Genomic DNA, 12730 nt, shown 5'->3' with positions numbered 1-12730 from the left:
TACTGTATAGCCTACATTAAAGGAAAACACCACAATTTTCAGTATTTTACACTGTCAGAAAAAAGGTACAAAACTGTACCTTTTTTGTCGCTGGGGTGGTACCCCAAGGTACCGTTTTGAACCTTTACAGGTATATAAACATAATACAATGTTGTACCTTTTGGGGTACATTACTGTTCCTTAAGGATCTATTTTGTACCTTTAAAGGTACAGTTAACTGTTTTGTACCCCTAAATTTTAACTGGTACAAAACTGTTCCTTAAGGTACACAATTGGTCCTTAGAGTATAATATTGTACCCCATAAGGTACAACATTCAATGTGTTTTATACCCATAAATGTACAAAAAGGTACCTTTTAGGGTACCACCCCAGCGACAGAAAAAGGAACAATTTGTACCTTTTTTTCTGACAGTGTATGCTCTAAACTTAATTTAGATTAATTAATACATACCTGTATTTTTTCAATGTGTGCACTTTATCTTTGTACAGTGCGTTGTGGGTGTGTTGGCATTTGGCCTAGCCCCATTCATTCCTTAGGATCCAAACAGGGATGAATTTTGAAAGCCACCAAACACTTCCATGTTTTCCCTATTTAAAGACTGTATATGAGTAGTTAGTAAGTATGGTTGCACAAAATAAAACGTGACAAATTTTTGAGCAGATAAAAACATTGACGGAAGTTTGAGCCAGAAGGGGAGTAGTCAGGAGTGATGTTGTTACTGCGCAAACTGCTGCAAACTGCTGCAAACTAAATGCTCTTCCGCCATTTAAATAAAAAAAATCGCCATGTTTTATTTTGTGCCACCATACTTACTCAGGTAACTACTCATGTAACAGTCTTTAAATAGGGAAAACATGGAAGTGTTTGGTGGCTTTTAAATTCATCCCTGTTTGGATCCTAAGGAGTGAATAGGGCTAGGCTAAATGCTAACACATTCACAACGCTCTGTACAAAGATTAAGTGCACGCATTGAATAAAGATAGGTATGCATTAATTCATCTAAATTGAGGTAAGAACATAGTAAAATATAGAAAAATTATGGTGTTTTCCTTTAACAAAGTGTAGCAATTACCATAATAAAATGTGTACATACAACTTACTAAAATAAATACTAAAGTATAGGCCTACTGTATTGTTCATGATTGTACATGGTCTCCACAATTACAATTATCTGTCAGATTTTCAAAAACATGTAGCATTCCCAAATATTTATATTATTTACTATATGTCACTGTAGCCTATTAAAATTAAATAAAAACAATATTTACTCTGGAAATTAGATATTAATACATTATAAATCTGCAGTACGCTAAAAATAAAACCTTTTAACTTAATGATAAAATCTACACATTTTATTGCATTTCACAGAAATATTCAGTTATGCATTCTTTTAAAAATGTAAAAATGAACACTTTTTGACTGATCATGAAAACTACTAAACTATAAAAAAAATCTACACAGACTCAGCTAAGCACTACTACAGCCGGTTTTGGTTTTGCTTGTCCAATCCCAACAGAGTCCACCACAGTCTCTTCTCCAACTATACTGTCCTCATGCCAGTTTCCATACCACAATGTCCTGAGGCAGCGCTGAGTGCTTTCGTCCCAGTTTTCTGGAAGCTGCAGCAGGAGATACCCTGCTGAGATGATACCTGCTGCCACAACTCGCACATGATTTATTTGCAGCGTTGCCGTCACTAATATATCTACAGCTGAGGAGAGAGAGAGAGAGAGACACAGAATTGATTAATAAAGCCTTAATAAATGTATGTGAGGCTTCAAATAATCCATTGGATTGTCACCTGCACTTGCTGGAATGGTCGAGAGAATTCCAAGTGAAATTAAACTGGGATACGTAAACATTCCTCCTAAATTTACCAGCACATTGAAACCTTAAGAGAACAGGACAAAATTTGAGTAAAAACATATGATATGTTATGTAAAATGTATATTACCAGCATACAGTATTACCAAGCAGTAGAGATGCCATGACACACAGTGTATCCCAGGGAATATTCTGAGACGGAGGCCAATATTCCACGTCTGTAAGATAAAGCAGCACACACACCCAGGACTGGAGGACAAAACTGCAAAGGCCCACGCAGGAGAACAGCACACTGGCAGGGCCAGGCTGGATATCACCTACACGCTTTCTGAAAAGCACCTGAAAAGTAATCACAGAAAAATCACAAACCACTCAACGCTGAATGCATGCATATGTTAAATCACACAATTTCATGCTGACCTTGAAACAGGCCGAGGTCGAAGCTGAGCCAACCCCCAGTGCAACTCCTGTGATTGAGTCACTATGAAAACCATCTGCATATGCCATCATAACAATACCAGTGATGGACAGAATGACAGCCCATATCTGAATAGAAAAAAGTTAAAGACAAATTGACATTAAATCAAAGTTGGTAAATAAACTTTACTAAAAATGCTATTCATAAATAAGGACCTTTTATAGGTTAATTTAAACCATTGGTTGATGTACATTTTATCTGCTTTCTGAACGCTCACCCTCACGCCCATGAAGCGATCCTTAAGTCCAATCCAGGAAAGTAGAAAGACGAAAGCCTGACCGCAGCAGAGAACGGCACTCACATCAAATTTGGATATGTGGCAAAGAGCCAGCAAATACAGATAACCAGACAAATGCCATAGCACCGAGAACGGAGCCGCCCCTTTAAGAAGAGTCCTTACAGTCAACTCATCACCCAGAAACCCGCTACACTTTCTGGATATATAAAGAGAGAAAGAAAATATTTCATACAGAATCCTCTTCATTCACACACGCAAGACTATAGTATTTTGAGGTACCAGCATTTTTTTTAGGATAATCTTTTGTCATTAAAAGTGCTTAACAGACACAAATACTGTACTGTATTTAACTGGTATAGATAAAATAACAAAGATCTAAAGGCTTTGCTATTGCTGTAATTCTTGATAATGAATAGGCTGTTGTCCAGTAGTAGTTTCATTAAAGAAAAGTGGCTTTCTTATCTCTAACAGAAGAGGGGGATTAGGTTTTGATGCAGCTTGACTATAAACCGCTTTTAGAATAATACATTAAAAACAGAAATACAATAATGTTTATTCAGATAAAGGTCATAAACCTTGCATTTAAAGCTAATAAATATTCCATTTAAGAAAAATCAGCATGCTGTAAAATACAGTAAGATCAATTAATAAATTATTACTAACAAGATTTTCTAACCTGAACTCTGTGTTTGGAAACTCTTTCTGTTTCTCCACCAGAAGTTGACACAGATAGTACAATGGAAAAAACAAAATATTCCAGATGCTACAAAACCATGTGATGAAAAACGGTGTGGGATGTCTTATAAGTGTCTCTTTAGCATTGTGGGTCCCCCAGGCCCAAGAAACTGCAATGCAAGCTCCTAAAACAATCCCACATGTCGCCCTCCATGCAACTTGTAATGAACATCGAGGACAGGTGCGTTTAAAGCGTTGTCCTGTATCAGAATCATCAGGCAAAACATTTTCACCCTGAGAGTCCTTCTCATTAGCTAAAATGAAAAGAAACAATGCAAGAAATTGAGATAGATTTACCATCACCTGCTGTTCTTAAAAATTACATTATTTGATAGTGATATTTACATTGCAGAAACGAAGCAAATCAAAAACTATAATAAAATAATGAAAGCCAAACAAATACCTGATGTTGCGTGCAGGTGAAGTGTGATGGGTACAGGTTCAGAGGCAGGAGATATCTTGGCTGAAAGTTTGTTCATTGTTTGTGGTGCTAAAGTATCTAACAAACCCCTAACCCATGGGTCAGGGGTTCAAGTTCTTCTCTATAAGCTTAGACTCTCACACTGGTAATATGCTTTAGGTAAACACACATGATCAGGCACTACAGTAATCTGTCCGCTGTGATTAAAAAGCTGAGCTTTAATAAGCTTCGCTGTTTCTGCTGATGGAAGATTTTAGGTGATGTTAATTTAACCCAACGGCTGGGCTGGTTTCCTATTTGACCAAATGCTGTGTTGAAAATAACCCTGAGTTTTTAGAGTGCAGTGTAGCTTTTTTATAAAAATGTGTAAAGAACTGTTTTATGCAGCTTAAATCTACACTCCAAAATACATTTTTTATTTAAAATTTGATATTTTTATTTTATTTTATTCTATTTGTACTTTTCAGGATGGGACATTGAAAAGTTAGACACTTTTAGACTTTTAGTTAGACAGTTTTTTAGAGGAAGGACAATAGTAAGGTTAATAAATAATTAAAAAAGTAAGTTTAAATGGACTCTTAAACTACTGAATGCCTAATAATAACCTTCCAATAATATTGGACCTTGAATGGGGGTGGGTGGGGGTTAAAACAATTTCATGCATTCTGACTTATTAAAGGAATAGTCTACTCTTTTTCAATATTAAAATATGTTATTACCTTAACTAAGAATTGTTGATACATCCCTCTATCATCTGTGTGCGTGCACGTAAGCGCTGGAGCGCGCTGCGACACTTCGATAGCATTTAGCTTAGCCCCATTCATTCAATGGTACCAATCAGAGATAAAGTTAGAAGTGACCAAACACATCAACGTTTTTCCTATTTAAGATGAGTAGTTATACGAGCAAGTTTGGTGGTACAAAATAAAACGTAGCGCTTTTCTGGGCGGATTTGAAGGAGGAGCTATATTTTGTGACGTGGTAGCGCTTTTGGGAGTACTTCGACTCGCCTGAAAAGTCCGCTCCCCTTCTCACTCTCATAATGGGAGAGGGAGGGTGTTACTGCGCCGGGTCAGAGTGCTCCCAAAAGTGCTATTGCGTCGTGGAGTGTAGCTCCTCTTTTGAATCCGCTTGGAAAGGCGCTACGTTTGGTTTTGTACGACCAAGCTTGCTCGTATAACTACTCATCTTAAATAGGAAAAACGTTGATGTGTTTGGTCACTTCTAGCTTTGTCTCTGATTGGTGGCATTGAAGAATGGGGCTAAGCTTACGTGCACGCACACAGATGATAGAGGGATGTATCAACAATTCTTAGTTAAGGTAATAACATATTTTAATATTGAAAATGAGCAGACTATTCCTTTAACAGTGATAAGGAGTTGGATTCCTACTACATATAGGCAAAGTGTCAAAAAAGCAGTTAGACGTGTCATGGAGTTTTTCTGCGCCGAATGCACTTGCCAGGGTTCGTACAAGTTTCTGAATGTTTTTTTAACATAAAAGATTCATACTGTATGTAAAGATCTATGAATCATATAATGTAAGGGACACGGACATGTAGTGAATCATAAGTAATCAGAGATAGTGGGATAATGTTTGTGTTTGTTGCTTGCTTGTGACTCGCTCTGCCCGCGGTATGCCTCCAGGAGCTCAGGCTTATTAATAAAGACTCTTTGAATATATGAAGGATGTAATACTACTCTATAGGTACTTAAGATTAACATTAGGCAGAAACAGTCATCTAATGGTCAAGTTTTTATTTTTTTAAATAAAACATCATCTTGGAAAATTCTGGTCGATGTACCTTTATTTTTAGGTATTGCTTTTGAGTCACAGAAGCCCATCATGTATTTATAGAGTTTATTTGCGGCATCCAATAGCCACATAGAAAACCCAACAAAGAGATCATAAAGAAAACGGAAGTGATCACCTGTGCCCACGTGACCGTGAATAACCAATAAAAAAACAGCAAAGAATTAACGCTCTTACAAAGTTAAATAAGTTAAACAAATTTAAACTAGTTGAGTCACAGATCAACAAAGTTGGCTTAACTTACTCATGTCAGAATAGTTTTTTTGTAAGAGGAATAATAGGATTTTGAATGGTTCTATTTATGCAGCAATCATTAAAATAGATTTGCAGTAAGCTTTGTGTCAGTGTGTATATTGTTATGCTCTGACAAAACTACCTGATGTGTCAGTGTGTCTGAAAATCATCCACATTTGCTGCAGTTCTGCTTTACTTAATGAGTTAAGATCAGGACCATGGACAGCTGCAGGTTCTGTCTGGATTCTCCAGAATTTATGTTTGTTCATTTAGGGCAATCAATGTACAGTTCACACAATTATCATATCTTTTAGAGGTATTTTATTTGGTTCAAATTTTCAAACATGACAAAGCAAACATTACACGACAAACATCACCTCACTGTAATTGTGCTAGTTTAAATGACTCTACACAAATAAATACAACCATACATATAGTGTACCTCCATACATTTGGAAATGCATCACTCAGACACACATTTAGGAACCTATGAGTTAATTTATAAGATAATGGACCATGGGAAGCACTCTTACAAAAGATGCATGATATTCCTGAACTCAGACCCTCAGGCCAACCATTCACCCATACAATACATATGCTTTCAGTTACATTACTGCAGGAGTTTTCAAACTATATGGTCAGCCGAAGATATTTTCAAGTTAATATTTCAACCAAATTTAGTAGCATTTGCATGTTTACATTTTAATAAAAACTTTAAAAAAGTTTTATCAGTTGTATTTTATATAGTTGTTTTTTTATTACCAGTTATTGGACCTTTTTCTGGTAATTTTGAAACTTATTTTTTTTTTGCATGAGTTTTCAGTTTTCTTTTTTGGCCTTTTGCATGAGTTCAAGCTAGCCTTAGTACCTGTTTTATTTGAATTTTTGATTTTATAACATTATTTATTTACATTTAATGTTTTGATTGAAAGTAAACAATGAAATGTTTTTCAGCAACAAGTTTGAGAAACCCTGCATTAATTTTTAAAACTGTTTCATGGTGTTACCATCAGTATGACCCAGAGACTTTGTGAGGTGATACTAATGTGACTTGTTGTGACTCTTATTATTGTCTGACACATCTGAATTGCTTCTGGGTGGGCCATGCAACTTTTCCAAAGTGCTGAGGGAATGTGTGTAAGAGGAACATCAGTCCTGTGGAGTCCTACATATGTTCACTCTGTTAAATAGGAAGAGAGAAATAAAGAAGTAATAAAAAAAGACGAAAAATATAAGAAACATCACTTGATCATCATTAAACCCCTTAATAAAACTGTGACTGTAATGATGATTTGTTTACCGGTGGGTTTGGGGTGCATCAGGGTCAAAGGGAGCTCTACTGTGACATCACTGGAAGGGAAAAGAAAAAATTACATGTACTGTAATAAAACGAATGTATGATTGTCTGTATTACACTTGCTCTGTTTTTTTTACCTTGCTGTCAGACCTCCCAGCAAACTGTGAAATGCAAAAATCAATATATTAACATGCACAAACAAAAACAAAAGATTTATTAGTGTATCAAGATGAAATATTTAAAAGTTTTCAGTATTACAGAAACTACATAACTTCATACTACGATCCTTACCCTCCACCTGAGACCATGAGGTTCACTTTGATCTTGTAGGACACTAGGATTCCCAACATCTCCTTATCCATCCCTGGTCTTATACTGAGGACAAGAAGTTAGGGTGATTTGTGTTGCACATTTTTGCTTTTATTGTGAACAAGAGACCAAAAGCAGACAAAAAAAATGGAAAAAACAGCATTGTATGATGCTAATAAAACACTTACATGGTGGTAGAAGCCAAATTTGTGTCCTCGTCCTTAAGCCTGCCGTCCAGCGCCAGGCCACGTTTCTCCTTATTGTTTGCCAGCAAAGGAGTTATTGTGAGGGTGTTTTCAAAATTGGCATTGCCTTCTATGGTTTCCCTATGGTTTGAATATATAGTTTAGAGACACAACATGTTAGCGGCTTTGGCAAACATGGAAATCTACTACAGAAGAAAATAACACTTACGAAAACTCTTCACACAGCACATTTTTGGTGTATTTGTCAGCTGAATAGAGAACGACGTCTGTGGTTTGGTCAACTATGAGAATAATGGACACAGCATCAATTAAATGATGTACTTTATAATTGTGTATAGCAGTGGTTCTCAAACTTTTTCCGCGCGCGGCCCCCCTTGGGTGCGGTGTATTCCTTCGCGGCCCCCCAAAGAAATTTATGACAAAAAATGTTCTAAAATGTAACCATTTAATTAAACAAAACATATTAAGTTATACAAAGTAGTGCTGTTGGTTAGTAGCCGTATATTTTAGGTTTAATTACACAGAATTCATGATAAATGAATGCATTTTATAAAATGTCATAAAACTGGGGCCCCCTGGCACCATCTCGCGGCCCCCAGTTTGAGAACCACTGGTGTATAGTATTCAGGTATAGAGTATATATATATATATATGGGTCCTAATGTAAATGCAAATATCACATATTGAGCAGATTTACATGCCAAATTACAAAAATGAACATTAATTTTATACACTTTTAGTTTTCCCTTTAGCCCTTTTCCCCCTTTTTCTTTAATGACAGCATGAACAGGTTTGCGCAAAACCCCACATTTTCCACACAAAATAAGAGCAAAATCATTTTTTGGCATTTTATATCATCTTACTTCTCTTGTTTTTTTTTTCATTTTAAAGCTTTGCATATATTCAGGTTTAAAAGTAATTTTACATCACAAAAGCAATCCCTAGTTCTCACCTGTAACCTTGATTTTTTTCACAACTTTGTTGGTCTCGTTCTTGACATTAACTTTGATAGGGATGGGATCACCGTGGTAGTAAATCTGTAATTTGTCAAAGAGAAAAAAAAAAGACATGACTTTCATCTGTTTGGGTTGGTAAAAGCAGGCAATAATGCTTCAACAGCAACGCAATGCATTGGCTCAGAGATTACATACATCCTTGTCCAGAGACGCCTCCAGAAGAACAGGCTTATCAGACATCATAAAGCTCTTGCAGAGTTCAGCCTTCTGCCCAGATCCTGTGTTATTAGGAGCAAACTGGATCTTACGAATGACAAGGCGACACGTGTCCCTTTAAACCAAAATAAAAATAAATGCAGCGACAGAAACGTAATTTGAAGAATTTAAAAAAGAAGACACACTTACTTCTTGTCAATTTTCTCATCAGGGTCTTCAGCTGCTTTGGCCAAGTAAGCTTTGACCTCAAAGTCCACACCGCAAGCCTGCAACAAACAAACGACCATGAGTAATATCTATTCAATGCATTCTTTATTCAACGATAATATGTGATTGTACAGTATATGTATTTAATCTGACCTTTCCTTTGTCATCCGGGCCAGGTTGAAGGGTTACAGAGCAGGGAAGATTGGTTGGAATCTGAAACAAACAAAAGTGGTAAGTGATAAATGCATATAGACCAATTCATTAAGCGGCAGTGCTTATTTGGAGTGAAGCAGCGCCGCATCATTGTCTGTTGTTGTGAGTAACTTACATTAAAAGTAAAGGCATGAGCCTGTTCTCCAGCTTTCTTTAGGAGAGTATCATGCATCTCTGTTAATGTGGGTTTGTGTCCTGCATCAGGATACAACTGTATGTGCTGAATCCAGATGTCTTTTCTGAAGGAGAGTCCGATCACGTCCAGATCATCACGACCGTAACGGAAGGCACAGGCGAGCTGTACCCAGACTACAGAAAGGGAAAATAATTCATTGTTTTATTCAATAATCCACCTGTTTTTGAAACATTCATAACCTATTTAAAGTAATAGTAACAATGATAGATAACATACTGCATACAAACCACACACGTTATTATATTATATAGCTGTTTAAATGAGACCAAAGAGTATTGTGGATCCTAATTTTATCTTATTTGAAATATTACAACTGACAATACCTTTTCTGTCCCCAAGGTCTGTAGGGTCAATTTTCAGTACACCATCTGTTTTAAATAGAGAAAACACAGAAAAGTATGTAACATATTAATGATATTAGAGGTTGTTTTTCCATAATAAATACAGACAGTGTCTTACCAACAGCATCCACAGCGTCAATATGATCAACATAGTCTCTCTTTCCCAGGTAGAGAGTGAGCTGTGGAGAAGAAATACAATTAGTGCTTTACACACATAGATTTTAATGCAATATTTTAAGTTACAAACAACGAGAGCTCACTCGTACCTGGCCATTTCCACTGGTCTTTTTGTAAACCCTAGATAAAAACAATAAAAATTTAAATAAAGTTGACAGTAAGAGATTTTGTACAGTGTAGATGTAAAATGGTAAACATTGGAACAATATTTTGTGCTTTGCAAATAGTACGAATTAAAAAATAGATGAGTTTAAATATAGACTTGTTTCTATTTAAATAACTAGAATTGGTATGAAGTCAGTTAGGGTGACTTGTGTTATTTGGTCTGTATTGGGTATAAGCTTATGTGGGCACCTCTAGGCAACGTGACTTTGCAGCTTTGATGTTTGTGTCAGCCAGCATTCATCACATTGATAAAGCTTACTATTTTAAGACATTTTAAAGCCAAGCTCTGGACTAGCCTGTGCTTTTAATCCAGGCTCTATGAATATAGGCAGCTTGTGTTTACTCCTATAGGGATGCCTGGTAATTGATTTTGACTGGCGGCTTATGTCACGTTTAGACTAGACTACCATGAACATTCTCCGTTTTAATCACATCGCAGTTCGGTACCTTTATCTCTTTTCCTCTCATTTAAACTATACACTTTAAATTGTTTTGTACACATATTTGACAAAAATCATAAAAATATATATTTAATTGCATAAAAAATGTGAAAAGAGTAAAAAAATTCCGTAGAAATTACAATGTTACTTGCAGCTGGTTGCTGGTAACTTACCGTAGATTTAAATTTATGTTATTTACTGGCAACATTTTGTTGAAAGTTAAATGAGCATTAAACATTTACAAGTCTTTGTCTTTACAGAGTAAAACTAAAATAACAGCATCAAGCAAAGCATTCTGGGAAACAAAATCTGAAGCAAAAAACAGAAAAAGGTTGATGATGATTTCTGGTTCCCAGAATGCTTTGCATGAGGCTGTTATTTTAGTTTTACTCTAAAGACAAAGACTATATAAAGACAAATAACTTTGAACAAAATGTTGCCAGTAAATAACATACATTTAAATCTACAGTAAGTTACCGGCAACCAGCTGCAAGTAACACTGTAATTTCTATGGAATTTTTTTACAGTTAGTCAGTAAAATATGACAAAACCATGATTTTGAGTACTTTGCACATACTACAAAAGTTTTTTTTTCCAACAAACTACAATGACAATCTTGAAAGCACAACTAGTACAGCAAGAAGTTAAAGGCTATGAAGAAATTTCTTTATATTTGAGTAGCAACATTTCTAAAAAGGAAAACTTACTTGTCTGACATTGTAGGGATGTTTCTCTAAAAATAAATGAAACAGAAAAAGTGAATTTTAATGAACATTCAGAAAGATAAATGTGATGGTCAGTGATGGTTTATTAATGTGAGGCTTTCTCAATCGAGTGTCTGTGTGTGCTGTGTTTGTGCTTATCAATGTAACTGTATGCGTAATCTCTGTGATTGTCTGTCCTCACCCTTCATTAAACCCCACTGTGTGTGTGTGTGTGTGTGTGTGTGTGTGTGTGTGTGTGTGTGTGTGTGTGTGTGTGTGTGTGTGTGTGTGTGTGTGTGTGTGTGTGTGTGTGTGCGCACAAATGTCATGATAATCTCATCCAATAGGATTACAGCATAATTCGTCATTTTCCCTGAGCCAAATCTTGGCACAGAGATAAGCCTGTACGCCATTGCTCAATCCAGGGGATGCAAATGCTTTGCTATAAACCTCTTTCAGTATGCAAACTTAACCAGGCATTAAGCTTATTCTTACATGGTCATTGGAGGATGGGGAGAATATATTTTCGATGAAACTGACAGTCTGAAAACACTTGGAAAAAAACAGGTGCACACAAAAAAGATCTTTTAAATATACAGATTTTTGGAGAAACAGGTCATATTTGCCTTTCAAACCTAAACCTCATTCTACATTATTAGTGTCAATCGCAAAACAAGATAACACATTGCTGCTATTCTTTTAATATTTATATTGATTGAATGGGTCTCCATATTAAAAATCTGAATGCAACCAACATCAGTTGCTTAAGCAAAAATAATATAAAAAAGTGAATAATTTAAATAACAAATTGATAAATACGAAATAATTTTGATAATTATTAATAAATAATAAATTCAATATTTACAAAAGTTACAATTTATCGCTCTCTGGAATTCTTAATTCTAAAACATCACGGTCGTCACGATAACGCTGGCTAAAATCGATAACCGCTCATCAGGGTACTGCGAGTATGTCATCGTATATTTTTTAAGTATCAATCCGCTTTCTTTTTTCATGGCAGGTTACAAATAAGGTAATACAACATTTCAAATCAATACTTCAAATTATTAACGTTATTAACGGATGTACGTTATCCCTTAGTAAAAATGTTGGTTTACTGAACCATGTGCTCTACTATGAAAATCTCACCTGTTCACTGAAGATAACTGTTGATCTGTTGATCCTCTCTTGTAGGCCGTCTGCTGTTGTCAGAGAACGCGAATGAGACGCAAAGGTGTCGTGTTTTATACTCGCACCTTTGCCCCATCCCCTACCTTGTGCCGTTGTTTTGACGCCACTGTCTCTCTGTAAATCCAATTATACACTTTACTTGCTATTTAAGGCTACAACGTGGTTATAAATAAGAATGGGGAATTATAGGCCTACCAGAAACTTGATCAATATAAATATTGCGTGGTTTGCCTTTTCCTTAAAAGTATAAAATAATTGAATATTTATATTCCAGGTAAACTTGTCTTGAACCAGTAGACAACAAGGCTGGATGTACTTTCAGTAATGTCCTATATTGCATTACCAGGAGTGCCAAAGTCAACTGTAA

General features: G+C 35.8%; 2 protein-coding genes across 2 annotated transcripts; both read right to left on the bottom strand.

The window, feature by feature from the left end:
- Positions 1-1317: 1317 nt before the first annotated feature.
- LOC129446630 (solute carrier family 35 member F4) lies at positions 1318-4026 on the bottom strand. Its single transcript, XM_055207815.2, has 7 exons — positions 3681-4026; positions 3219-3531; positions 2522-2738; positions 2247-2372; positions 1973-2165; positions 1804-1893; positions 1318-1713 (listed from the first exon to the last, which is right to left on the bottom strand). Exons 1-7 carry the CDS (start codon positions 3754-3756, stop codon positions 1466-1468), a joined length of 1263 nt encoding a protein of 420 aa, XP_055063790.2. The 5' UTR covers positions 3757-4026; the 3' UTR covers positions 1318-1465.
- Positions 4027-6043: 2017 nt separating this feature from the next.
- Positions 6044-12435, bottom strand: arr3a (arrestin 3a, retinal (X-arrestin)). The gene is made up of 16 exons (XM_055208931.2): positions 12322-12435; positions 11176-11201; positions 9953-9983; positions 9805-9865; positions 9669-9713; positions 9265-9458; positions 9090-9149; positions 8919-8995; positions 8709-8844; positions 8510-8594; positions 7766-7838; positions 7540-7677; positions 7334-7417; positions 7180-7203; positions 7046-7095; positions 6044-6925 (listed from the first exon to the last, which is right to left on the bottom strand). The coding sequence occupies exons 2-16, from the start codon at positions 11184-11186 to the stop codon at positions 6921-6923; spliced, it is 1074 nt and encodes a 357-aa protein (XP_055064906.2). The 5' UTR covers positions 11187-11201; positions 12322-12435; the 3' UTR covers positions 6044-6920.
- Positions 12436-12730: the final 295 nt, after the last annotated feature.

This window comes from Misgurnus anguillicaudatus, chromosome 12 (assembly GCF_027580225.2).
Source record: "Misgurnus anguillicaudatus chromosome 12, ASM2758022v2, whole genome shotgun sequence".
Taxonomy (NCBI): Eukaryota; Metazoa; Chordata; class Actinopteri; order Cypriniformes; family Cobitidae; genus Misgurnus; species Misgurnus anguillicaudatus.
This window is presented reverse-complemented; position numbering and strand designations above follow the sequence as displayed.

Excerpts from the sequence above, each read along its gene's own strand:
- arr3a (XM_055208931.2), bottom strand. Across the intron at positions 8,996-9,089 it reads GCCCGGATGACAAAGGAAAG|GCTTGCGGTGTGGACTTTGA; the intron begins GTCAGATTAAAT and ends TGTTTGTTGCAG. Across the intron at positions 8,845-8,918 it reads GATGAGAAAATTGACAAGAA|GGACACGTGTCGCCTTGTCA; the intron begins GTAAGTGTGTCT and ends TTTGGTTTAAAG.
- LOC129446630 (XM_055207815.2), bottom strand. The coding sequence starts at position 3,756 with ATGAACAAACTTTCAGCCAAGATATCTCCTGCCTCTGAACCTGTACCC. Across the intron at positions 3,532-3,680 it reads TCACCTGCACGCAACATCAG|CTAATGAGAAGGACTCTCAG; the intron begins GTATTTGTTTGG and ends TTTTCATTTTAG. Across the intron at positions 1,714-1,803 it reads GACCATTCCAGCAAGTGCAG|CTGTAGATATATTAGTGACG; the intron begins GTGACAATCCAA and ends CTCTCTCCTCAG.